General features: G+C 54.3%; 1 protein-coding gene across 1 annotated transcript in view; it reads left to right on the forward strand.

Moving 5' to 3' along the window:
* The first annotated feature begins 1,958 nt into the window (after positions 1-1,958).
* Positions 1,959-27,175, forward strand: part of AR (androgen receptor) — a 40,058-nt gene continuing 14,841 nt past the window's right edge. The window contains exons 1-2 of the mRNA XM_084213345.1: positions 1,959-3,097; positions 20,074-20,225. Of these exons, the coding sequence (XP_084069471.1) occupies positions 2,199-3,097; positions 20,074-20,225 (1,051 nt within the window). The 5' untranslated portion in view covers positions 1,959-2,198. The remainder of the gene's footprint in view (positions 3,098-20,073; positions 20,226-27,175) is intronic.

The raw sequence follows: 27,175 nt of genomic DNA on the forward strand, positions 1-27,175 counted from the left end.
AAAACCCTTGGAAGATGCCTGTTCAAGGAATAAATTAAAAACATCTTTACCACAGATCATCAGTCAGAACTGAAGTGTTGGCTCTTCAGGCTAAAGTACATAAACAATTTTGCAGTCTTGCTTTCAGCACCTCTGTAGTGATCAACATTCCAAAACCCCACAGCAACATTCAGACAGGGGAAAATCCAGGGCCCTGTGGATGCTGCAGAGAGGGGAAAGGGCAAGGCAACACAAACAGCATCAAAGCCAAAACTCCAGAGCTAGGAGCTGAGGCCCCAACAGGTCCCATCCCAGACAGGATGGTTGTTTGAACATCAAAAGTCTGAACTGTGCTGAGGTCTTTGCAGGTTGTGGTGTTCCAGGGTGTACAAGCTGAGGTTGTTTCCTCCTTGTGGGAACAGTGGGGTCAAGCAAAGCTCTCTGGTCAGAACCCATGTCTCGTTTGAGGCATAGAGGCTCTTGTTCCTGCAGTGATCCCACGCTGCAGCCCCAGCCCTCAGCCCTTCTCAATACATTTCTTGTGGCTGACAGTGAGAATCCTCCTCTAGATGTTTTCCACAGTCTGTATATTTCACTCCAGGAGCCTGTCAACTCCGAGAGGCTGGAACAACAAACACACTGGAACCCACATCACTGGGCAGCAGATATCTTACAGCATCTTCCTTGGTTTTTACCATCTCAGGCGTTAGCTGAGCTGCCTTCAGTGCTTTAGGGGCTGTGGGACTTGGCATCAGAGCCCAGCTTGGTGTTTCACCCAAACAGCCAGAGCTGATGAGGTTTCTCTGCAAATGCTCTTCCTCACTGGTGGCCAGGGAGAGCTGGGCACAGTCCTGGGCTCAGCACGGCCCGGGGGTGGCAGTCCCTGCCCGCAGCCCTGCTGGGCGGCCGCAGGCACCGGCAGTGACCCTGTCCCCATGGCGCACACCCCTCCTCCCCCTCCCCCAGCTGCTCCGATCCCGCAGGCAGGATGGAGGACATTGCCAAATTTTGCTTGGCTGGACTTCGATTTTTATTTTTATCTTCCACAGCTTGTAAAAAGGCTTTTAAAAGATGGGATACGTCTCTCTGTTTTCCCCACGGGCTCCACTTATTTATGACTTTTTTCCCTTTGTCTTCAAAGGGGCTCAAAGTAACGGGCTTGTTTTAAGCTCCCTCGAATGAAAATGATTCCATTCCCAGGTTTCCAGGGGACGGTATCTCCCAGAAGTTGCTTTAGGATTGCTATTCCAGGACCAGCAAGGGGAGCTCAAACCTTGTTTACGGTAGGTCCCGCACTAATTCTCTCTGCTAGCGAGGTGTTTTTCATCCCAGTGCATGACCCGGGCGGGGATGCCCACGGGATGCTCGTGCTTTGGCAGGCGGGGGCTGTGGCACGACGCGGGGCAGTGGGAGGTGGAAGCGGGCGGCCGGTCCTGAGGCAGGAAGCGAACCAAGAGCTGCGGGGGTCGCCTCGGGCCCAGCCGAGGGTGGGGAGCTGCTGAGCGCCGACACGCCAGCGCCAAAAGGAGCATTTTTCTGACCAAGTCCGCCCAGCTGCGCCAGCTGTCAGCCGGGGGGAGAGCGGGGGAACAGCCGAGCCGGCCAGGGCGGGTGGCCCGCACGCACCCGCTCCATCCGCAGCCCAGCTGGGAACCCGGGCAGCCGCCGCCGCGCCCCCATCCCCGCCCCGTCCCGCCCAACCGGGGCGCGGGGGCCGGTCGGGCGCTCACCCGGGAGCCGCGGTGCCGGGCGATGTCCCCGGCGGGCCGGGCAGCCTCATCCAGCTCCGACCCGCCCGCCGAGGCGCCAAGCCCGGACATTGCGGCGGGGCTGCGGCTCCGCGTCCGCGCTGCTCCGGAATCGCCGCTGGGGCCGCGCCGAGCCCGGGGCCGGGCGGGCGCCGCTGCCGCCGCGGCCGTCACAGAGTTAATCGCGGCGGAGCCCCGGCGCGGGGCGGTCTCCCCGCCGCGCCTCCCTCTCCGCGGCCGCCCCCGCCCGCCCCTCGCTCCGCCGCCGCACCTGCCCGCGCCCCCGCCGACAACTTTCCCTGCCTGTTGCGCGCACCGAGCTCGGAGCCCGGCGGTCACTGCCATGGGCGCCGCCGAGCAGCGCCACGGGTAGGCGGCCCGCGGGGGTCGGGCCGGGAGCGCTGCCAAGGCTCTCCGCCCTCGCCTCGCTCCGCCGCCGCCGCAGCGATCGCTGCCCCGCGCTCGGCGAGCATGGAGGTGCAGCTGGGGGTCGGTCGCGTCTACCCGCGACCGGCGGGCAGGACCTTCCGCGGGGCTTTTCAGAGCTTCTTCCAGAGCGTCTGCGACGCCTTCCAGCCGCCGCGAGAGGAACCGGGCGCCGGGCAGCCGCCGCCAAGCGCGCCCTGCCCGCCGAGTCCCCGAGCGCCGCCGGACTCCCCCGCCTGCCTGCCGCCCCCGCCGGGCTGCCTGCCGCCCCCCGAGCCCCGCGCCGCCGGTAAGGCGCTGCCGGCCGCCGGCCCCGCCATGGGCTCGTCCTTCCCCTGCGCCGGAGAGCTGAGGGAGCTGCTGGGCGAGGCGGGTGCGATTCCGATGCTGCCGCCGCCCGAGACCGAGCCGGTGGACAAGGAAGATCCGCTGGGCGACAGTGCCCGGCAGCTGTGCCGCGCCGTGTCCGCCTCCATGGGGCTGGCGCTGGAGGCGCTGGAGACTCCGGCCGAGCAGCTGCCCCGCGAGGACTGCATGTTCGCCGGGCCGCCCCGCGCCCCGCGCCCGCCTGCCCGCGACCCTTCGCCCGCCTTCGAGGCCGCCCTGGCCGCCGAGCCGCCCGCCGGGCCGGGGCTGCCCCGCGGCTTCGGCCGCGTCAAGCTGGAGAGCGCGGCGGGGCCGGCCACGGGCGGCGGCTGGGGCGGCCCGTGTCGCTTCGGGGCCGAGCTGGTCCCGCCGGGCCCCGCGCCCCCCTGGCCCACCTTCTTCGCCGAGGAGGGGCAGCTTTACGGGCCGTGCCCCGAGCCGCCCGCCGGGCCCGCCGACTGCCCTGCCGATGCCTGGTACCCACCGGGCCGGGCGCCGTTCGCCGCCCCCGCCCCCGGCATCAAGAGCGAGCTGGAGCCCTGGGTCGAGGGCTACGCCGGCGCTTACGGCGACCTCCGGTGAGTACCCGCGTCCCGCAGCCCACCGGCAAGCGCACCCTGCATTGTGCTTCCCGCCGGCATCCTGCATCCCGCCAGTACCGGCATCCCGTGCCCGCATCCCTCATGCCGCCTTCTGCACCCCGCGCCGCCCCAGCCTCCCCGCCGCGCTCACCGCGGGTCCAACCCGCTATGTCCTGGCTGTTCCCGCTTTGGTGCACGTCTCCGCTGCCGAATCTTCCCTTTTGCCGCGATGCTCTCATTTGGGACTGACTAGGCGAGATCGTGCCAGGAACACGGCGCTGCACGCCTGGTGTCCCCGCCGTCCTGTGAGGTCGTTGTGTTTATCTCGTTTCCTCACGCATCTGTTATCCCGCTTCTCCTGGCCGCTGGGAGCGGGCGAGATCGGGACGCTGAGCCCCGAAGCACGGACGGATGTTGACATCGAGTTAAAATCCTCCCAGCAACTCGTCCCGCCGAGAGCTTCCTGCCGGGAATGCACTGTGCAGAGCAGGAAACCTCGAGTGTAGTGGCAGAGAAACATCACCTGTGCTTCGGGGCTGTTTTAAGTACAGGTAGCAAATGTGTTTTAAAGTAGAGCTAGAACAGAATTTTGGGAAGGAACCAGGCGAGGAGAGATTTTTTTGAGAAGTAAGATTCAATCAAGAATATTTTTTCCTGATGGATTAATTTCAAAAAAAGGAGATGAGCCATCTCTGTAAAATAGCCGTAGAGCATTTAAAACAGTGTGCACCTGCATTCTCACCTGTCAGCACAACAGAATGTGGCCAAGCTGATGGAAATGGGAGGGAGAAAGGGCTGCCCAAGAGATTTTCTGCTGGCAGCCCCATCCAGGAGTATGTGAGGCCTCAGCTGGGGTTTGCATCGTGGGAGTCCTGCATCCACACACTCACCCTGTGATGCTTGGGATGCTGAGAGCAAAGGCTGAAATGAACAATTAGATTTTACCTCTAAATTAGCACTGGGCAAGTGCACTGCCTCTGGGCTTGTTTCTGTTTTAAATGCCCAGAGCTTCATTTGGGTACCAGGGCAATTTCCATCCATACATGATTTACTGGGGGATTGTACAGAGATGTCAAGGGCTTGGCAAGAGAAAAAAGAATAAAAGTAATGACAGGTCAGAAAGAGTGCAGCTGTGAGCAGCATCCAGCTGTGAGCTTCGTACGTGGCAGGAGCTATGCAAGCTCTGGGTGTGTCTCTGGAGCCTGGATAAATCTCTGCTGGAATCAGTGCAGAGGGAGCAGGGAGGAATCAAGTTGGAAAAGTTCAGCATTCGGGTGCTGGTGATGGCGGTGCAGGTTTGTTCCGTGTGGCCGCTCTGCCTGCGGAGCTGTGCAGTGGGGTCCCACTCAGACAGGGAATATCACACTGAGGAGAGCAGGGGTGGGCTCCCATGGAGGTCTGCAGGCAGTCTTGGAGGCTGGACTAGGCAGCAGCAGGTACATTTTGCCCGAGTCTTGCTTTAGAGATAAGCAACATCTCCCTTGTTCCTGCGGGAAGTGCTGTGTACTCCTCTTCCTCTGTTGGGTGTGCTGTGCCTTAGCGGACTTCTGTGGGATCAGCAGGGTTGGAGCTGGCACAACAACCCTTACAACACCAGTGTCTTGTCCTTTGAACTCCAAGGCTCGTACAGCCCTACCCTGCTGCTGCAAAGGTGTAAAGGAGGGACATTGTCTCTCTGTGCTCAGATGTAATTTCCAAACACCGTAAGGAAAGCGGAACACTCGTTGTGGTCTGGCTCAAGCCATGTGTGTTAATCGCTGCCAGGTTTACATTTTATCCCAGCAAAGTCTCCATTAGCTTTACAGCATGCTGCTGGGCCATTCCTGCAGCTTTGCATTTTCTCCTGGGTCTGTGGGTGCCAGCACAGGAACAGCCTCTGCTGCTCCTGGAGCGGCGGATTGTGTACCAGCATCCCAGGCAGCAGGGCTGGTGGGAAGAAGGGTTTGTGGCAGCTGAGAGGCTCTGTGGTAAAATTCCCTGATGGCTTGTCTTTCCACACTTTTGGACCTGCATCCCTGTGCTGTCTGGTGCAAGGTCTGATCTCTTGCCCTACTTGACCTTGCACATAAAGCTTTCCCCTTGCAGGCTCGGAGGATGCAGCCTCAGTGTTCTGTGGGGACAGTGAGGGCACTTCTGGGGCTGTGCAGGGGCAATGGGCACCTCAGAGCCCTGTCCCTTGAGGTGCTGCTGGGAGCAGAGGCACACACAGGCCCCCTTGCTTTGGAGAATAAAGAGCATTTCAAGGTGTGCTGCTCCTACTTTCTTTCCTCTCTGGATGGTCCTGCTGTCTGCCAGCAGGATCATGGCTCTTCCCTCACAGATGGAGTTCTCCCAAGCCCCAGTTCTACCCTGCTGCAGTTGGGACCAGGAATGGATTGGTATTTTTTGAGTTAAACACCCTTCATACGACACTAAAGCATGAGCAGTTTTTAATCTTTGAGGGAGTGTCAGGGTTAGGAGGTGCTGGCACATCTCAGAAACACTGTGGTTATTAACACAATTTGTTTTAATTTAAAGCTTTTGGTAGAGTGTCCCTGACTGCACCAGTCAGGCTTCCATGTAATTAGCAAATTAATCAGATGTTTTATTACTCTGGACTTGGAGTTGTTTATCTTTTTGCTCTGGTTGTTGCATCATTATTACCAGCAGTATTTGAGGTGACAAAATAACCCGTTTCAGGAGCAAGATGGAGCATTGTCAGAATAAATCCAAGGCTCTGCCATCAGAAGACAAATTACAGTGGAGGATTGGAGGGGGTGGCCCCGGTTTAGAATGAAATGGAATCAGAGAAGGAGCTGTTACTGAAGCAATGGAATCAAAGGGGAGAAAAGGATTTAAGGAGCTTTTGGCTCAGGAAAATCTGCTGTCCACGTAGCTTCAGACGTTTTTAAATGGCATTTGCTATGGCTGCTGTTACCCAGTGCTGGTAAAAATCCTGGTATTTGCTGGTTACCTCTGCCTTTGGTTCCCTTCCCTTCCCTGCTTAGTCTGGCTGTGGTCAGTTTGGGCCAGCGCCACGTGTTCATTCATCACCTGGCTCGATGGCTCTGTAATCGTTTCTGCTTGGTAATTGTGATAGGCTTACAGATAAAACCTGCAGTAATTCCTTCCTATGGAGGGAGGAGATAAGACTGGCAAAGAGATGAAGGAGTGAAGGGCAGCTGTTACACTGAGAGATGGAATGAGGCAGGAGGTCGTTCTCAGGGTTGCTCTCACTCCCAGTCTGTGCCCAGCAGCAGCTGCTCTGGCATCCCAGTCCCAGGAGGGCTCTGGGGACCCCCAGCGCTGCACTGGCAGAACTCCAAAGCCCTTGGGAAGGGGCTGACCCTCCTGTCTGCTGTTGTCAGTGTGACCTTTTTGCTCTGGCATTTGGCCATAGGATGCAAATATTTCTTTGAAGACAAGAGGAGAGTGGCAGAACATCATGTGGGCAGCTGGTCCCTTTGGCCCCTACGGACACATGGACAGAGAGCCTCTGGTGGCCAGGGGAATTGGGGGTGTGCTAAAGCTTGCTGTCAGTTCCTGATAAATGGAGAAGAGAAAAGATAAACAACTTTCTTCCTCAGCACCTCTCACCCTTTCCTTGCTCAGACACAGGACAACTATGATAATCCAGCCGGAGCTGGAATAGGGAACTCAGGGCTTGGTTGAATGTGAGCTGGCATGATAGGCTGTGGCAGGGTGTATGTCTGTCATGGCTGGAGCTGAGGTTGTGAAATGAGTGATCCCCTGGGGCTGGGTAACTGGAGCTGCAGGGATGTTGGAGCTGTGCTCAGCAAGGAGAACTCCTCAGGACTGAGGGAGCAGCCAAGCGGGTGCTGTGCTGGAGCACGGCACTGGCGTCTCTTTTTCCTCACTCCTGAGCATATATCAAATCTCATAAAATGGTCTCCTCATTTTCCCCTCCCTCCTCTGTCTGTCCCTCCCTCTCTTCCTTGCTCTCCTGTGCTACAGCTCTCCCTTACTGCTGGGAAGAGGAGATGGATCACCTGTCAGGGGCTGTGGAGGGCAGACATGTAGGGTGTCCCTGTGGGACCTGCCAGCTGCTCTGAGGGTACACAGCATCTCTTTGCCTCTTCACTGCTCAAAGGCAGACTTTGCCCCATCCTCCTCTAGGCTTTTCCATCCTATTTTCCAAATGTCTTGAGCTTGGAGCTCTTACACCCTCTGGAAGCTGCTTGTGCTTGGTATCGGCAGCGAGTATTCCAGCCTGGTTCCCCTCAAGTGCTGGCTGCAGTGGAAGGACAGGCTTTATGTGGCACTTGGTATGGGAAGCAGCAGCTGCAAATCAGAAAATTTTGCCAAAGAAGCAATCCACAAAAAGCTTTCAGAGTGTTGGTGGATCAGAGTCACGCAGGTATTTTGTGTGTTTTCCCGAAGCTTCGGGGCTGGAAGCTGCGCAGGATCTGCCCATGGCAGCTCTTCTCCTGCCTATGCAGCTTTTACATTCTTCCTGCTGTTTACAGATTCCCTACTGCACAGGTGTTTATCCAGTGAACAGATGAGCACCACTCCCTGCAGCCAGTCTGGCATTACCATTGGTTTTCCTCCTGGAAGAGCTTCATTCCAGACTGAGAGCTGGTTAACAATGGGAAGTGCTTTGGTGCTGCTTTTGAGCACGTCAAAATACTGATTTGGAACAGGAGAGTGTGTTTTGTAGCCCAGGGGCAGGAGTCAGGATTCCCTCTGCAGAGATGGGTTTTTCCCCCTGGGACAAGATCCCTACCATGGGAACAAGTACCAGCCCCCGGGGCTGAGCATCAGCGGGTGCTGGAGTTGGAATCCCGTCCCCGAGGCACGGAGTCCACAATTCCTGGAAGTCACTTCCTCTGTCCCCTTTCTCAGAGCGAGGAAGGTGTGGGACAGTCCCGGGAAGAATGAAAGCAGAAACACTGTAGCGAGGCAGCCGATGTGAGCGGTGTCCCAGGGCGATGCCAGCTCCCCCCCTGCAGCAGGACCCTCCAAGGCCACGCCGGGCTCCAGCAGAGACAAGAGCCCGCTCTGTGTCCGTGCCAGGCGTCACCTCCGGGTCCCCACGGGCGCAGATTGCGGATGGGCAGTGGGAGGAACAGGCTCAGAGGAAACTGCAGCAGATCAGGAGTTAGTCTCTGCATGGCGAGGGGGGCATGCTCCTGAGCTGGGAGGAAAGCTGGAAACACTGCCATATATTGCAGGAAGAAATCCCAAAATTCCCCAAAATATTGGAAATCTTGTAGTCGTGTTTTGGTGTGATGAAAACAGTTTCATTACACAGGGTTGGGAACAATTTGTAGTAGAGAACAGTAGCTCAGTTCTTTGTGTTTTTCTGTCATTCCCATGAATTCCACTCTTGGCACAGACCTTCATTCATATTTTATAAATTGCTTGTTTGAAGGTGGCTGTCCCAGTTTGCCAGTTCTTCATTGCCAGTTGCTGTCTAGACTTGGAGCACTCACTAGAGCCTGCTGGGTTGCTGTTTGCAGTGGATACTTTCTGCTAGTGATTGTGGACTAAAATTACAAAAGAAGGAAATTGTATTTATTTTATCATCCTGTGAACATTTAAAATTTATCAAATGAGTGTTTACTGAAAGAAAACTATTCAGTGGGAGACTTTCTATGACTTCTAGTAAAAACTGTTTGTTTCTGAGAGCTGCCCTGGTGGATCCCAGAGATCTGTGCAGCTGTGGATGGCTCTGGAACACTGAAAATATACAGGGAAAATGAAGATTCCTCCTTGCACAGCTCCTCAGCCTCATTACTTTGTACAAGTTAATTTTCTTTTTGGAAGATTTTCTGCAGAAGGCACGTCTGCACCTCAGACTGATGCAAAGCAAGTGCCACAAAGCCATCATGGACAGCCTGGGCCAGCTGGGGAGGGCAGCTTGGTGCCACCACGTGCATGTAGTGACGTGGCACAGGGGGCACAGGCACCTCCTGCTGGGGTCATCATTGGGTCAAACATGGGCATTGACCAGAGTGATCTGCTCTCACCTTGGATGAGCCCAGCTCTGCACCATGTTCACAGGAAAACAGCAATGGCAACACTTCCTGTGGGGGTACTGGATCCTTTCCAGCTCTTTCTTTTCCTCCAGAGATCCAGCATGCAGCATGCACAGGAGGCAGATGTCCCATCTCCTGTTGCAGCAGAGCATTTTTGCCTGGTAAACAATTAGGAGGCAGATTTGGTCACATCAGCCCTTAGTGGGTGGCCGTGCAGGTATGCCCAGTGGTGGCCCTGGCAGTGGCTGGTGGCCCTGGTATTGAGCGTTGCTGCACACTGTGGGGACCAGAGCCAGCCCTGTTTGTTAACAGTGCTATGAGGGAGCTCATTGAAATGAAAAGGAACTGGCCCAGTTGTCATGGCAAAGACTTGTGACGGAGGTTCTCCATCCATATTCTCTCGCTGTTACCAGTGCCGCCTGCCTTCCCTGAGCTGCCTGTGCTGCTCATCCATGCCCAAGCGCCCTTAATCCCCCGCCTGCTCCGGGTGAGGGGCAGAGGGAGGGACGAGCCTGCCTGGCGAGACCTCCTGGTGGGGGGAGTCCAGCTCACCCTGGCCAGGTATCTGCAGTGGGCAGTGCTCGGGGGCACCGCGGCGTGTGCCTGGGCTTTGTTCTGCTTTCAGTCCAGCCATTGCAACCCTGATTCTTCTCGCCAGCGTTTTCAGGTGAGATTCAAAGCGTCCTCTAACAGTAACAAAAACACTCCCAGTAGTAGGACTTCACCGCTGAAGCGCTCAGGAGCAGCGGTTCATTCAGCCTCCAGGCAGCTGTGGAAAAGAGAATGATCCTCTTTCTGCAGGCTGAGGTCCCACAGCAGCCCCTCGGTGTGTGAGTGCCGCAGCCCTGGCTCAGCGCTGGGGTCCCGGGGGGCCCTGCTGGCTTTGTGCCGGCTGGTGCGGCAGCCTGCTGGACCTTGCACCCCATCCATTCACCTCCGCTGACCCCGGTGTCCCTGTCCAGCCCCCGGGGCAGTGTTTGCAGGAGAGAGGTTACGGGAGTGCAGCATTGCGCCTCACATCGCGCAGGAGCCGCCGCTCCCCGGGGACCTGTGCGCAGCGGGATGGGAGGGCAGGCTCGGTTTGCCTGGGGTCAGCTTGGCTCAGCTGCTCTCATGGTGCTGCTTGCTCCCCGCTCAGCGCAGTCTGAACGGAGGCCAAAAGGAGCAAGGTCACCCGCTGCGCCCTGGCTCGGAGCTCCCCAGCCCCCGCCCGGGGACGCCTCTGCAAATAGTGACAGCGAAGTCAGGTGCTGACACGTCCTCAGGAGTGGTGGGATTGGTCTGTAGGGACACGGACCTCAGATTAAGTGATTTGCAGTAATAGAAATAATCTTAAAAGTATATGCCAGTTCCCCAGGTATTTATAGCTTCTGCCCTTTTCCCAGGCCACCCGGCCCCAGGCAGCTCGGGTGTCCACAGGGCTGGATTACACCCGTGCTGTCCACAGGTGTCCTGGTGCTTTCCCTGTGCCATCCAAAGGAGAAGAGAGCCCATCCTAATAAGTAAATAATGATTCCTGGGCCGAGCCCCTGTTTCTGCTGAGGGGGCCAGTCTGTGGTGTTGCCTGGCTGGGGGCTGGATGGACCATGCTGAGCACCTCGGGACAGGCAAGGCAGCTGTCACTCCCCAAACAACTCTAGGGGCAAAAGAGATGGTTTAAGTCAGGATGGGCGAGTCAGTGCAGAACCACCAATGCTGGGACACTGACAGTGCTGGCCTGGGACACCCTTGGCATGGGAAGGGAGTGCTGTGAGCAGCCTTAGCCAGGGCAAGCAGCTGAGGGCACAGGCACATTTACCATTTGGTGTGTCTGCCCTGAGATCTGGGTGTTCCTGGGACACTTTTGGGGTGTGCCTGGGCTGGCAGAGCCCTGCTTGGGCTGTGCAGAGCAGGAGAGCTGTTTGAGAGCTCCATGCAGAGCTCCAGCCACCCCTCATGCACTGGGCATGGCAGCAGTCATGAGGATTTACCTTTCATGTCTGTAGCCAGGTGTCTGTGACAGGCACTGCTGGGGGGATGTCCTGGGTGCTGTGTGTCTGATCCAGCTCCTGCTGGAGCCTGGGGAGGCTGGTCACAGACTCAGGGAATGGTTTTTTTTGGAAGGGGCATTAAAGCCCATTCCACTGCGCTCCCCTCTATGGGCAGGCACATCTCCCACTAGAGCACGTTGCTCCGAGCCATGTCCTGCCTGGCTTTGTCACCTAAGGATGGGGGGTGCATTCTGGTGGGTGACTTCTCCCTCTGCACCAATATGCTCCAGCAGGGACTAGACATGGGCTGGCTGTAGCCAGTGGCTTTGGGAAGAACCTCGGGACAAATCCTTCTGTGTTACAGCAGCATCCTCACCTTCCATACCCCCATCCCGCTGAGTGCTTCTGGAATTGCTGCCAGCAGGACCAATCCCTACAAACGCCAGAGGGGAGGCTGCAGATCTCCAGAATACATTTTACAGGGGATGTGTTCACCCCCTGAGATGAGGTGGGAAAACCCTGGGGTTTGCTTCCTCCCCCTTGTGCTCTCTCTTCCTGAGGGTGGATGGAGGGGCCTTCTTGTCTCTCCCAAAATGACACAACACTTCTTTCTCTGCTGTTTTTACCAGCCCTCAGCATTTTGGCTGCTCTTACAGATTTTAGCTGTGTTTGCTTCTTTGCCGGTTAGAAATGGCAGAAAAAAAGCGCTTTGACCTTGGCCTGTGTGCTGAGAACAGAGCCCAGGCACAAGTTTCTGTATCGCAAATTTCCTGGTGAAGGCTCCTGCCTCCTCCCCCTCGTGCCGATCCGCCGAGCAGCGCCTGCACATCTCCGACCTGCTCTTGGGAGGGCTGGGATGGGATATCTCGGCAGCTCCACTTTCCTCTTGAAAGAGAAATACGGGGAAGGAATTCTTGTGCTGATTGGGTTGATAGCTTTCATCTGGGAAGCAATGGCGTGCGTCAACTGGAAAATGAAATCCCCCTGCAAAGAGAGCTGGGATGATTTACTGTTTCCATTGAATCGTGTGTGTGCCTGTGCACATTGTGGATGTTCATCATCTTCTCATGAACACCACACACGGATTATGTGTGTGTTCTCTGCGGAATGAGGAACATCCCACCCCTCACCCTGGGGCCTGCAGCGTTCCCTCTGCACACAGGTCCCTGGAGGGCAGGCACTGTGCCATGTGCTGCCCGCAGGAAGGAGAGGTGGCTGGAGCTCTGCAGCCTCTGCAGGCAGCCCAGGGCTTGGTGTGGGATTGGCATTGCTGCTTCTCCCTGCTCAGACACTGAGAACCGGCCCCCAGCTCACCCCCACTCCCTCTCCTGCTGTCGGCAGTGCTCTGTGAGCAGGGCAGGGCTGGGGGACACGTGTCTGGAGCCATGGGTCCAGTGTGGACTGTAATCCCCGTGGGCCGGCTCTGGGCATTGTCCCTGTGCATGCTCCTGTGCTCCAGAACATGTGACATCGTCCCGATGAACTCAGCCTGTTCACATGGATTTCATTTTCCTGGCTCTCGGTAATTGGCTTTGTTTTCACGTGTTCCCTGTGGTCAAAAAGTCTTTTCCCTGATAATAGGATCTTCCCCTTACAAAGAAATCTATTACTTCCCAGTCTGCTCCCCAGTCCCCTGGAGCATCTTTAAATGGTTAGAAAAACAATAGTAGGACAGGGACTTTTCCCCTTTCTTGTTTACAGCACAGCCTGTGCCAAGTGCTGGGTCCTTGATTCTGGGCTGTGTTGGGGGTGGTTTGAAGAGGGAGCAGAGCACAGCGCCAGGAAGCCTGCAGGACAGAAATCCCACTGGGGCTGTGCTGAGGGCTGGGCAGAGCTGAGCTGAGATGGGAGCTAAGGTTCCAGGGGAGAGCTGTTCTCTTCTTGTTCGGTTCACCTTCCCTTTTGCCATGTGGGTGCTTAAAACCTTGGATTATGGCCTGAGTTGAAGCAGTTGTCACGTCCCGCAGGAAGAAAGTGGCAGCCTGGGGTTAGCAGGGTGGCTGGCCAGTCCCTCTGCCCTCAACTGCAGTTAGTGGAGGGGGCTCAGTGTGTCCTGCAGGATCCACTGTGGGGATGTGTTAACTCCTGGCCGTGCTGTGCCCTCCTGCTCTGCCCTTGCCCCACTGTGCAGAGCTGGGGTCAAGGCGGGTGCGCAGCCACTGCGGCTGCGGCGTGTCCTGAGATGACTATCTCACTGCTCACTCACAGAGACTCGGGAGAACACTCTCAAGGCTGGGAGGCCTAAAATTAGATGTGGCATCTGTGTTTTGGTTTGCAGGCGGGCTTGAAAGAAAATGATTCTTGGCTGCTTTCATTCCTTGCCTTCTTGGAAGAGCACGGGCAAGGGGTAGTGGGCAGGGCTTTGGTCCCTGATGTGCCACGGCTTTCTCTGGACACGGCTGTCCAGCAGGGACAGTCAAAACTCCAGCATGGGCCTGTGATAGCAGCAGGACCACCCATTCCCACAGTTCCCTCAGGCAGCCGGCTGCAGGGCTGCAGGGCTCCACTCTCCATGTTTTCCTGGGAATGCTCTCAGCCTCCGAAACAGCAGGTGTGGCTGTCCCTGCCATATGTCACTAAAAGTTACAAACTGGCATCAAAGCACGGTTTCCTAGCCCATGCCTGTCTGGATACAGTGAGCTGTAGGTATGTGCTGCTGGAGTTGGTATTGGTACAGCTGCCCATCCATCCATCCATCCATCCATCCATCCATCCATCCATCCATCCATCCATCCATCCATCCATCCAAGCCCTGCTGAGGGGCCAGTCCTGCTGTTCTCCTGTCCCAGTCCTGCACTGCTCCTGCCCCAGTCCATGTGCAGCTGGCAGGTGTGGGCAGCTGTGAGCAGCGGGCATGCCACGAAGGCCGGGGAGCCGGAGGGATTGGCGGGTGTCAGCCAATGGCTGTGAGTTGCTGGGGAATTTGCTTCTCTGTCGCCTGTTCTGCTGAGACTGGGGCTAAGAGTTGCAGGGAGACCTGGCACTAAATATGTGAAACCTTCATTATAATTAGTGTGTTTATGTCGGGGATGAGTCACAGCACGATCCGCTTGGAGGACGCGGCGGGAAGATGATAGTGTTGCACAAGTCGTGAAGTCTCCTCTAGAAACTCAGTGCTTTGCCAGCAGAGCTGAAGGGAAGTTCTGCAGATAGAGCTCGTATCCACTCCCAGACATAATAAGGCAAAGGATTTTTATGCCCCTGCAGTTGTGTCTCTGCAAAGGTTTGGTCTTGATAGAAACGTGCCTAAAAATAACCCAGTGCTGCTGGTGAGTTGTAGGACCAGCGCTGCAGTGCCACTGCAGTGATCCCCGCTGCAAGAGGGGTGCAGGGGGCTGCTCCCCGAGGTGGGGGGCTCTGCTGGTTGCTGCCATGCCCGTCCATGCCAGGGCTCCGTGCTGTGCCCGGGGGAGGGTGCTGGCTCGGGCCATGTGCCTCCCCAGCTGGGTGCCAAATTCGTGGTATTTGCGGTCTCCTCATGTTTCCGTGCCGGGTCCTGCCCTTCTTGCTGACTGTTTTTGCCTTGTGCTTCCTACAGCGGAGAAATAAAAATGCAGAATTTGCAGCACTGGTTTCCTTAGCAATAATTCCACTGCCAAAGGAAGAGGGGAAAATATTTTGTGTTTTAAATATCTGAGTCTGGGAATGAATCCTGGCATCTCTCAGCAGCCCAGCTGGGAGCCGACCACTGACCTCTGGCCATTAGCACAACTTGATCCTTGTTGCCAAATTAAATTCCAAATACATTTGGAGTTCTGTGAGACACTGAGGAGGAATCCTCTGCCTGGGGTTTCTCTTGGTAGCTCTGTACCAGATGCTGTGGTTAGCTGGGGGTGCTGGGGGACCATAGTGGCCTTGGGGGCCACATGGCCAGTTCACCTGAGGTGCTGTGCCCCATGGCTGGATGCTGGTACCATGTTCTGTTCCTCTGGAGATCTGCCTGGCACACCAGCTGTGAGAAGAGGCACTGAGAACTCTCATCCTCTCTTCCAGAGTGTTTTGTAAGCATCAGTGTGCTTGATTTTGGAAGAGGGAAAGGTAAACGTTCTCCTGTAGGTGAAGATGTTGGTATGTGGCACCACAAGTCCGTACCCTGGATACTTTCCTGGGAGCTGTAAGCCTGTACCTGCATCTGGCGTGATAGCAGTGTCTCTTGGAGCATGAAATATATGTATCAAGGATCTCATTATTTGTGATTTTCTTTACAGGCACATTTTCTTTTTGTGAGCAGAGGAGATGGATTTGAAAAATGGAAGATTATGGTGTGGCTTAAACTAACTGCATAAATATCAGTGAGGACAGAGTGTTTCCTTGGAAAATAAGTAGGATTCTCTGTGCAACAAGGATGCCAAGGTCCTGTCCTTGGTGACTCCAGGTGACTCTGCAGTCACCAGGAGGACACAGTGTAGGGCTCGGATGACCTCGGGAGTGTTCCTCAGGGCTGCAGCCTGCCTGCAGCCTTGCTGCTCCTTGTTCGCTTTTTTGTCCCCTTTTTGCTTCATAATCAGGTAAGTTGCCATCTGAAGGGACCTTGCAATGTCCTTGTGCCATCTCTTTTCATAGGTACCTGCTCTGTCTGAGGGATCAAGTGTTCCATCTTCTCTGAGCTGATTTATTTAAGCTGCTCCCTGAGCCTCTGGATGGACATCAGGCTCTGAGGCAGAAGTTTTGGTGTGAGCTGTACCAAATGTGGGCAGCAGCCTCTGCTGTGGCCACCAGTGAGGTGCAAAAGCTGCAGGGTGACTTCTCCCAGGCTTTGCATTCCAGGTCTAGCAAACCTACCATCTTTGTAAGCTCATTTTCTGCTTCTTTCTTATGGGAGATTGGAAGGTGGGAGCCCAGGATGGCCATTAAATGAGGGGACTCCCTGGCAGGCTGGGTTATGTGCACTGCCTCAGCTGCTCAGGTGGCAGGTTGGGGCTGTCCCCTGAGTGCAGGGACAAACATTGGCTGGGTCCATGCAGCTCCAGGCCTGGAGCAGCCTTAATGCACCACGGAGGGGCACAGGACAGAAAAGGGCTGGGAGTGGTGGGGCTTCAGCTGCAGTGGGGATGCGCCGTGTGAAAAATAAACTGTCAAAATAAGGAAACGGAGTGTTTGAAAACAAAAGCCCAGAGTTTAATTTGGGGATTTAAGAAGGGATTTGTGCAGCTCTGCCTGTGGAAGCTATTTGTGCCCCTTGGGCCTGAAGGCAGTGCCAGGGCTGGAGAGCCAAGCCTGTTCCTGTGAGTTGCTGATGGGAGGACATCTGCTTTCTCTGAGGTGTGCTCCTCCTGGCATCCTGCCTTGCTGGGATGCTTGGAAAACCCATTGTCATCTGGTAATATTTATTTAAATCTGGTGAGGATCCTGTTCCTGTGTGTGTTTACCAGGCCTGGGGCTCATGCTGCACCCTGCTCTGCTCTCAGATGCTGTCGTGCCTCTGCTGCCATCGCACATAAAAACAAGGCATGAGCAGACTAGAAAATACTCAAGGCTATTTAGCAGAAAGGACATGAATTCAGTGTACAAAGCTGCATGTTTATAGATTAAATGGCTGAAAGCATTTTAACAGATGAATGCTTTAAAGTTTCTGTGCAGGTCTTTTTATCTGGCTCAGTGTGATGTAGTGGCTGTGAGTGCAGGCTTGGCTCAGCTCTGGCTGGAGCCAGCAGCAGCCAAATGACCGTGCAAGGGGAGACGAGGATGTGTCCAAAGTGGGCAGTCATGCCCTTTACTGAGCATGGGTCTGGCCTCTTGATGGGAGTCACAGAACTGCATCCAGGCAGGAGCACCACAGCTGCACCAAGGGGAAGCCAATTAAATTGAATACTGCATTAGAGAATGTCATGCACAGGTAATGCTGTTTTCAAGGCAGAGATTCCCCCCGATAACATCAGAGTGTCTCAGAAATGACAATACCTGAAATGACTGGCTAGGGTTCTGTGTCACCTGAGTTCATGTGTGAGTGCTGGCTCAACACCCTCCTGAGCATCACAGATGTGCAGGTTTTGGATACAGCATGGGGAAGGTGCAAACCCCCTTTCCTCAGGGAGTTTAGGACCAGGGCATTCTGCTTTGGGGCTCCTGTGTGGGATGAGCTGGGGGTATGTGGCAGCTGCCATCATTGTCCTGGTCTGCTTTAGGGGTGGGAAGTCATGGGCAAGGGGGCAGTTGTGCCAAGGCTCCTTTTGAGCAGCCTGTGCCAGCGGTTGCTAAGATGGAAACTTCCTTTGTGGATCAGGAAAATGGTTGGCTCCTCTTTTACCAGAGCTTGCTCTTGGCTTTCTGGGGGTGTTGTGAAATGTGGCTGTTTGGTGAAATTTAACTAATGACAAACAAATGCTTCATCACATGATAGTTCCTACTCCCCAGAAATATTTGCGTGTAAGGGGAGCTCAGCAAATCCTCCACTTCCTTACAGAACCCTTCTGAAAGGAGAGTAAAACTCATCCTAGAGCTGTAGAAGAGATACTGAGGTTGTTTTTCCCTGCCCCCAAAAGCCACCAAGCTCCTTTGTGACAGCCACGACCTTGGCCTTGGGGGAAGCTCTGGCTCTGCCGCCGCCGCCGCCGCTCCCAGTTGTGTCTGCCCCGGCCGCTATCGCCCTGCTTTGGGCTCTGCAGCGGGGCTGACACTTGCCACACTTTGTGCCAGCTGTGAGCCCCCTGCAGTTGTTTTGGTCTGACCTGAGCACTCTTGTGGCTCTGTGGGCCAGCACAGCCCCACGGAGTACAGACTCCAGCCAGAGGAAAGCTTTGGAGCTGCCGGCGGTGAGGTGGCCGCTGTGCCACCTCTCGTGTCCCTCCTGTGCCCTCAACGGTGGCAAGGGGCTGTGGCACTGGCTTGAGGCAGGTGGCACCTGGGGCTTTGCCCAGAGTGCTGCCAGCCCTGCAGCTTCTCCAGGCAGCTCTTTGGCTCATTGGCCTGTGTTAAGTATTACCTGCACGTTTTGAGAACACCCTGTAAATGTCCCTTGGAAACTGGAAAATGGATCGTTAAGGGAACCATTAGCATAGCTCATTCTGAGTTGCTAGAACATTTTAACATTATGTTTTTCTTGCAATTCTCTCTCTAAAAATAAAAAAAAAAAGGCAAAGTGGCGTTGTTTTGAAGTCAAGGGCATTCCTGGGCAGATGCTTCAGCTCTGGGCAGTGGCTGCTGGCAGGGAGCCACATTGGTGCTGCAGGGCCTGTGGTAGGACCACTCCCTACCTGCCTAAACAACATCTCCTGCCCCTTGGGGTGCACACTCTGCCAAGCCTTACCCCAGGAGGAGCCTGTCCCATGGCCAGGAATCCCCTTCCGTGTCAGCCAGTGTCCTCCAGTCTCCATCCACGGGTGGCAGTGGGGACAAGGGTGACTGAGCATGGAGGGTGTGTGGGGAGCCCTGCCCAGCCCCGTCCCTGGCAGAGGCACATGTATGGGGTAGTCTCGATGCACACCTGCTGGAAGGTGTTTCTGTACCTGCTCAAATCTCTCCATACGTGAGCAGCTCTTTAAGAGCTGTTTCAAAAGCTGCTCGATTTCAAACCTGCTTTGCAGTTTCAGATAATTGATCCTCAAAAACACCCCAGGGTCCTCTGGGAGTCCCGTGTCTGTTGTCACGACACCTGCTGCTCATGGCACACAGTGCTGAGCAGGGGGGTGACAGAGGGGAGGCCTAATTGAAACAGGGAAATGAGCACTGTTGGATTTCTGACTGCACAGAGAGGAGCAAAGAGGTGTTGGGCCATTAGCAGGGATGCCTGTTATGTGTGAACCTAAAGCCCACTGGATAAATAAGACATTTTTAGCCAGGCTTTTGTGTGTGCTGCTGGTATTCCTCAGCAGGGTCTGCTCTCCAGCAGCCCCTCTCACCCAGTCCCAGGGCTCCGGAGCACATGGGGGGATGTGGGAGCATCCTGAGATGGGTGGTGAGATCACACCAGCAGGACAGGTGGGATGCCATGTAAGACAAGAAAGGAACATGTTGGTTGCAACAGGATTTGACTATGGCAGGCACGGTGCAGCCAGCGGTGTCTCCTCCATTTATTCAGTAATTCCAGAAAAACCTTGGAAATGGAGATGGTTGGGGAAGGGTGGTTGAGCTGCATCTACAGATCAGTCACTGATTGCTCCTGTTAAAGAGATGAGAAATCACTCCGAAGGTTTCTACCATAAGAACTGAGGATGAAATTGCTGCTCCAGTTACTGAGGTGGGATCTGCACAGCTCCCAGGTGAGGACAGTGGGGCTTTTCTGGTTATAAAGGTTTTTTCAAGAAGTCCCATCTTTGTCACACTCACTGTTGATGTAACCTGATTTCTCAGAGCTCACCTGCAAGCAATAAACAATGCCAAAAATGAAAGGGGATCTAATTTTACGCAAAAGTTGCAGTGACTTGCAGACTTTTAAAAGCTAATTGCACATTCAGTGGTTGCAGATAAATGAGTTCTGGTAATTAACTCAACGTGCTGGTGCTTCCCAAACTGCCTGGACACGTTGGCTCCTGATTTGGATAAGTCCCTCTCCTCCTGCCATGCCCTCTGGAAAAGCAGTTTCTCCATGGATCTGATCAAACAGATCAGATCAGGTTGGAGAGGGGACAGTACCAACTGAGAGAGGAGAATCTGGATGTGTGAGATGGTGAGATGTTGGAGTCAGGTGCTGGTGGTTGACGTGGCATCAAGTGGCTGGCAGTGCTGTGCTCTGCCTTGTTTTGTGCATGAGCTTCATTATTGAAGCCAAAATTCCATGAGCACTGCAGCAGCCAGTCTCAGTCACCTTCTGTCCCTAGGCTGTGCTGTCACTGTGTGTCACTGTCACTGTACTTTGTCACACTTTGTCACACACTGCACGCAGTGGGCAGTGTCAGCAGGGGCACCCAGCAGGGTCTCTGCATGGTCAGGGCCAGGCTTGGCTCAGTTGTTGCTCACCCTCTTGCTGCTCACTGCTTGGCTGATCCATCCCTGCATTTCTGGGTTGGTCATGACCCTGCTCCCCACGGCGTGCCCTGAGCACATTTGCTGACCCCTCTCTTGTCCTCTCTGGTTTATGCTGCAGGCTGGAGCCGGGCCGTGACCATGTCCTGCCCATTGACTATTACTTCCCACCTCAGAAGACCTGTCTGATCTGTGGAGATGAAGCCTCCGGGTGCCACTATGGAGCCCTGACGTGTGGGAGCTGCAAAGTGTTCTTCAAACGGGCAGCTGAAGGTAATGGGGACAGGAGAGGGAAGGTCACTGCCCCACTGTGGTGGCATTCTCAGATTTCTTAAACCAGGAAGGGAGGAAAATCAAGGATAAATTGATTTTTCTCTCTGGTGTTTGTAATTTCATTTCACAGATTGTTCTCAAAAAGTAGCCAAACCAGTTTGCCAAAAAATAATTCTTTCCAGTGGCATTGAGCAACTTGGTCTCTTAGAAGGTGTCCCTGCCATGGCAGGGGTGTGGACCAAGATGGTCTTTAAGGTCCCTTCCAACCCAAATGTTTCTGTGTTCTGTGATTGTTTTAGTGACCTGGTGAGAGCCTGGAGCAGTCAGTTCCTGCTTCTCTTCTTGACTCTCCAGAGTGCTTTAAGCTCCCATCAGCCCACCTGTGGTGTCAGATGCACAACTGGTGTTCAGGGGAGGCTTTTCCTCTCCTGCACCCCTTCCAGAGGATCCCTTCTGTGACTGCCCACGAAACAGCACAACCCTCTGTCCACCAGGAGCCATGCTCTGACCCTGGGATCTGTGATCCTTTTCCCCAGCCTGTCAGAAAGCAACTCCTCCTTCATGTCCAATTCCATAGTGCCAGGCTCTCCAGGGATAAGTGTGAGCCCAAATGTTCCCTCTCAGCAGCGAGGTCTTTGTTCCACCTTTCCTGGGCAATGAGCAAGCAGAAGCACCCAGCCCAGCTGTTTCCTCAGGCTGTGCCTCAGCAGTGGCTGGTTTCTACCTGCAGTTCAGAGTTGTGGTTCTTGGGCAGCAGTGAGAGCCTCTGGTGTGGAAGATGAACTGTCCAGCAATGTAACGTGCCTGTGGTCACTCATCAGGCTTGCTGTCAGGAGAAGTGAACCAACACAAGCCATCATTTTTCCTTCTTGCTGACACAATTTATGTGGGCAGCTGGTGTCACTGGCCGTGGTGTCCTCTGGAGAGGGCTGGCAGCAAAAAGAGGATGGAGCTTCTGTCTCACCATGACCTTCCCCTGTGCCCAACCTCTCCTGTCTATGAGCAGAGGTCCCAGGCTAGGGGTGCTCACCTGCTGTTGTCAGAAAGCTGCTTCTACATCAATTCGATCAATTATCATTTTCCTGCCTCTTGTTGGAGTCGTATTTCCCTCATTCCTCTGTGCCAGGAGCCAACTTGTCAGTGCTGGTTCAGGGAAGAATAGGGGCTGTGCCACAGGGGACATCAATGTTGCCAAAAAGGGCAGTCAAATAATAGTTAACAAATTTTGCATATTTCTCCCAAGTAAATCATTTGCAGATCTGTCTCTGCTGTGCACCAGCTTTGTGTCAAGCCAAGTGGGTTGGCTTGTGCAGCCAGAGTAAATAACAGATGCTTGTTTAAGTCAGCAAGTTATTGTTGATTTATAGTAAGTGGAGCCTTGGCTCTCAGTCAGATGAAGTGCCGCTGCAGTGCCTGTGTCTGCGGGTGGGTGTGGGAGCTCTGCTCCCCTGGCACCAGGGGGGCTCTGTCCTGTGGGTCACAGGCACCAGAGGTGCCCAGGGGCAGAGGGGCAGCCTGGCCTGCTCTGAGGCACGTGCCCTGGAGTTGTTCCCTCTCCTGATTGTGTTATATCATTAATTTAAATGGTAATTATGTCTCTTCCTGGTTCTTCAGCCTCGCAGTGTGGCAGAGGGTTGGGAGCGTTTGGCTGTGTTGGGATTGGGCAGCAGCCCTTTGTCTTTCCTGAGGAGCCATATGTGTGTGCAGGGGGCTGCCAAATTGTCAGCTTTCATCTCATGCTACCCTGAGGTACATGGCTAAGTCTTTATTTTGGGGAAGTGACAATAAATTGTGCTCCTTTATAGGTACTGAATGCAGAGATGGCAGGTGGTGATTTCTGTTCTAACTTTTGGTGAGTTTCCAGACAGATCTCTTCCTTCTTAAAGCTGAGCAGCATTACTGAAAGCTGATATTTCAGCGCGTTCTCATGTTTTAAAGTCCATAAAATGCCTGTCAGAAAACCTTAGGTCGCCCTTGGAGACTTCACAGCAGTAGATCAAAATGCTTCCTCATGAGAAAAGAAACCTGTTACCTTTCTGGTGCTGGTGTCAAGCCACAGCCTTTAGTGGAGGGAGCAGCAGAGGGCTGTGACTGCAGAAGCACAAACAGCATCTTGGAGGGGAGGGAAATAGCTGGGCATATAATTTCCTTTTTATTATAGTCTTCTGAGATAATAGTGAACTTATTTGGCAGGGATGCAGGGATATTTAAGGAGGTTTTATAGACATGCACTGGCTTCTAAGGGGTGAGAAAGGGAAAAGATTAAAAAAAAAAGGTTGTGACACTGATTCTTCTTCCCTTTGGACACACTGAGGGGTTTATGCAGGAGCAGGTCACCTCTGCTTTGATGGAATATTTGACAGATTTGAGGGGTTTCACAAGTTCAGGTTCAACTGCTTTTTCCAGAAAGATGCTGAAGAGTTAATAGAAAAGACAGGAATGTTGTCCTGTCTTGTTTTGCCGGCTCTTGTGATTCACAGGCTCTCTCAAGATGTCCAGGCTGTGTCCAGGCCAGCCCTGAAGCACACCTCACAGATTGGTGGGGGCTGCCTCACCTGCAGGGTCACCACCCTCGTTTGGTGACCAAGCCAGCCCTCCCTTGCAGTCACCAGCCCCAGAGTCCCTGCAGGGACAGTCCAGAGGGCTGGGTGGCTGCCCTGTCACTGGGGTGCTGCTCCCCTGCTGCCCACAAAGCAGGGCTCCCCCTCCTCATCTGCTGAGCAAAAAGCTCATCCAGCTCAGCACAGATGTTGTTTTTCCCTTCTGGCAGGACACCCCTGGGTGTGGTAAGCATGGCTGGGCTGGGTTGAAGACATGGGAGTTCAGTCCTTGTGATGCCACCCTTGTCCCTGAAACAGGAAAATGCTTCAAACAAGGCAGCTCCTGTGTCAGTGAGCAGCCCAGGGGCTCCTGCTCTCCCATTCTGTCCAGGAGGGGGATCATCGTGTCTCTGCATATATCCCTGGAGAGAAGCAGCCCTTCCTTGTCCCTCTGAGGTTTCTGAGATCTGATGGTGACCTTAGCCAGCCCAGAGCTGTCTCCACACAGCGTTCCTGGCAGTGTAGGACTGGGATGCTTTGGGCTGTGCTCCTGATGGGGCTGTCTTTAAATAGCAGAGAGCTAAATGAAAAAAATAACACAGTATTTGGCAATTTTCCTAGCAGGCGCCCAGCCAGGCTGCTGTGCAGGCTGCTCTGAGTGCCTCCATCACTCTCCATATGGATTAGTGTTCTATGTTCTGACCTGCTGAGGATTAGCCTTACACCAGAGAGATGTCTCTGGGCCAACCTAACAGCTTCCTGCCAGATTTCAAGATGACACGAAGTTAAAGTAAACGTTTGCAAAGATCCTTGCCATGTTATAAAAAAGTTTCTCCTCCTTCCCAGGCTGATGTGACATGCAAAGAAATTGAGTCTGCAGACGATTCAGTGGTGCTGCAGCATCACGGTGCTCCAGTGGTGGGTTTCTCATGACGGTTTGGGTGCTATTTGCCTTAAAATGTCATGGGGAGAGCAAAAGATGGAACAACCAGAGCGCAGGGAAAGCTCTGGGTGCTTTGCCTATGCTCACTGTACCATCTGGTAGATACAGAGGGCTATTCAGGAATTGACTTTGCAGAGGTAGTTCCTCAGAGTGGCTCAATGCTGGCTCCTGGGAGCTTTGTGGCTGAGCCCTCCTGAGTTAATAGGAGCATCACATGGGAAGGGTGCCAGCACCAAACACACAGGATCAGCTTGGGCATGGCCCTGCTGGTGACAGCCCCAAAGACCAGAGGCTTTCCAGGGGAGCTCTGGAGCCTCCATGGTTACAAGAGACCCAGGGGAGTTGCTTTCGCAGAAAGCTTGGCCTTATCCCCCAGCTGTTAAAATTCATTATATGTCCTGAAATATGAGGATCTCTGTCTTCCAAAAGGCATTTACTGGTTTTTCACATTTGCAGTTGTATATCTTGCTCCAGATGTTTGCAGAGATTACTTTGTTGTCTGGAGGAGAAAGTTAGTCTGGGCACAACAGCTCATGTGGCAACAGGCTGTTAGATGATTCCTCTGGATTGAGCAACTCACCTCCATAAATCATTATTTTTAGTCAAGAAGACCTGGAGAGCAGTTCTTCCCCTTGGCTCCCAGTGTGTGCTGTGGTCCCAGGAGATGAGTGGGAGAGCTAGGAGGAGGTGGAAGTGTCCTTCTGCCTGGTGTGAGGGGGCCCAGGAGGGGCCCAAGGTGGGGGGGACATCCCAAGCAGAGGGAACACTGGCACTGCAGTGTGTCCATGGTGGGGCTGCTGCAGAGATGCTCTCTTGGGGTGCCTGTGGTGGTCTGGAAAGCACAGTGCTGGGTGTGACTTCCCCCCTCACCTGTGCACATGTCAAACAGGACCTGGGGGGCAGGAGAGCAGGTGGGGCTTCTCTGGGTGACAGCTGCAGTGTCCTCAGCAGGACTGCTGGGGAACACCCCGGAGTGGGTGTGCGGTTTGGACCTGTATGTACAGGTTTGTAAAGCAAGAGCCTCTGCCTTGGAGTGACATGAGAAAACACCTCTGTTGTTTGCAGGGGAGAAAAGAAAAACAAAGAAGTAGTTTCGGTGTTAAACTCTGGAGAAGGAAAAACAGCACATTTATCTTTAAATAAAGAGCAGCTGATTGCAATTGTCTCACCTTGCTCTGGAATGAAGAGAGTGAATTGCCCTGAAATTAGAAACAGGTCTCTCTGTGTGAGAGGGGAAGGAACTTCCCTCCACTTCAGAGGGAAGGAACTCATGCACATTCCAGCCACCCTGCCATGTTCACCTGCCTTTTAGAGCTGGTGGTTCCTCTCCTGGTGGTTAAGGAGAAATCTCTGCATCCCCAGGAATTAGGGTGAAGTGAGCTCAGCTCATTCTCATGCCCAGCAGCAGCAGCACCATGACCAGCTCTGGCTGTTGGATTCTCTTTCATTACTGGCACAAAGAGAACAGCACAAAGCAAACAGAGCTCACTTGTGCAGGACCAGGCAACAGAGAGCAGGTTCCTGCCCCAAAGAGCCTGTCCATGAACCATGAAGCTGGCCTGGCCATCTCAGCAGTCACTGTACCGTGACCATGGGGAGAGCTGCTGGCTGTAGCTCACAGCCTGTGCTGCTCTGGGGCGGCACTGCCATCCTGCAGCCTCCTCCAGCGTGCCCTGTTTGTCCTCTGGGCCCCTCTGCCTGCTCCTGGCTCATGGGAGAGGCTCCTTCTCCATGTCCCTTCTCAGCAGTTCTGGAGCTGGGAGATGCTGCTGAGGAGCAGATGGGAAACAGCACAGTGGCCTCACGGAGCAAGGCTTGGACTCCACTACCAAACCTCCCTCCCGTGGGGACAGAGCGGGGCGGGGATGAGCCCATGTGTTGGGGTCTGTCCAGATCCTGGGGGTGAGCAGGGGACTGGGGCTATGGGGTGCTGCTCCTGAAGAGCTGTGCCTGATCCTGGAACACCCTTGGGGGGGCTCAGGCAGCCAAATCTCCTTCCAGCTCTCTGTTCCCCAGAAAGTAGGGCGCCTGTTTGTGAGTACCTAAGAAGGTTGAGTGTGGCCTCAGTGCTCAGTGCCCCTGGCACAAAAATAACTCCAAGTAACCCAGTTTCATCTGAAGTTCTTTGTTACTCATCCTCCTCCTCAATGAGCTGCTGAAAGGGAGGATGGTGTTTGTGCTCCCCTTAGGGTTCTTAGGGATTTAGGTGTCATCAAGGCTTGCCTGAGTATCCCTCTCATGGGAAATGAGCCAGGGAGAAGGTGAGAAGAGCTGTTCTGAAGACAGTGTTAAAATGATTTAACAGGTGTGAGATGTGGTGAGTAATGCAGGTGATAACTGAGGCACAGGGGTGGGTGATGATCCACTTTGAAGAAGACAGTTCTGAGAAGGTCAAACATGGGGTGTTTGTGCAGCCCCTGAGCTCTGTGAGGAGTGGGCTGGGTGCTGAGCCCTGACAGGGGTGTCTGTGGGGGTGACAGTGGTAGCTGGTCCTGCCAAAACTGAGGCCAGGCACAAGTCGGGGGGACCCAGGAACCCCTTTGAAAGCCTCAGGCAGCAGCAGTGAGGGCAGAAATGGGGGAGGTGTGGAGGTTGTAAAATCTGTGCACCAAAATTGGTGCATCTCATGTCAAAACTGGCATATTAAAGGGTTGGATTCAGACTCATCCTATTCATAGATTCCTGATGACTCCAAAGGGCTATTCCTACAGGAATGCAGAAAGTAACCCCTTGAAGGATGATAAATAAGGGCCATGGGCTGGTTTCCCATGTGGGCTGCCTGTGGGTCTATAAGCTTCACCTCTCTTTTGTGTGCTGAGTCCAGTTTGGTTTGGAGCAGCCTGAAGAACGCCAGATAAATCCTGATCCAGTAAATGTGTTCAAACTTGACAAGAAAAGTGATGATTCTTGGCTTGTCTGGCAAGTGGGGCAGTGAAAAAAAGCTGTGGCCTGGAGCTGCATGAGCTGCTCTCTGAGCGAGTGCAGGCTTAGTCTGAGGTAAGGGTGACTCTCACCATAAGTAACTTCTGAATTTCCTGCACCTCCCCCAAACCCATGGCTGCACAAGGTCCCCTCTACAGGGAGTTGCTGCTCCCAGTTCCCTCCTGGCTGACTGCAGATACATCCCAAGGGACAGGGTGGCATCAGACTCACCTGGGGAGCTGCTGCTCCCCAGCCCCAATATCTGTAACCTGGAGGCAACAGACCCAACTGGTATCAATAGCTTGCACGAAAAATAATTGAGCCCCAAAAAGGTCTGTAGAGCATCTGAGGGGACTGATGGGTGAGTATTGTGGCAGAAGGATCGAATGGTGGGGTTTGGTCTGGGAGAAAACCCCCAAAAGCCATGCAATGGCTGATGGATGGATGACATTGGATGAATGGATGACGTGGGTGGATGGATGACATTTAAAAAACGAGAACCAAACTCACCAGGCTGTCCTTGGTGATCCCAAAAGAGCCCAGCC

The sequence above is a fragment of the Fringilla coelebs genome (assembly GCF_963513975.1).
Source record: "Fringilla coelebs genome assembly, chromosome: 11".
Taxonomy (NCBI): Eukaryota; Metazoa; Chordata; class Aves; order Passeriformes; family Fringillidae; genus Fringilla; species Fringilla coelebs.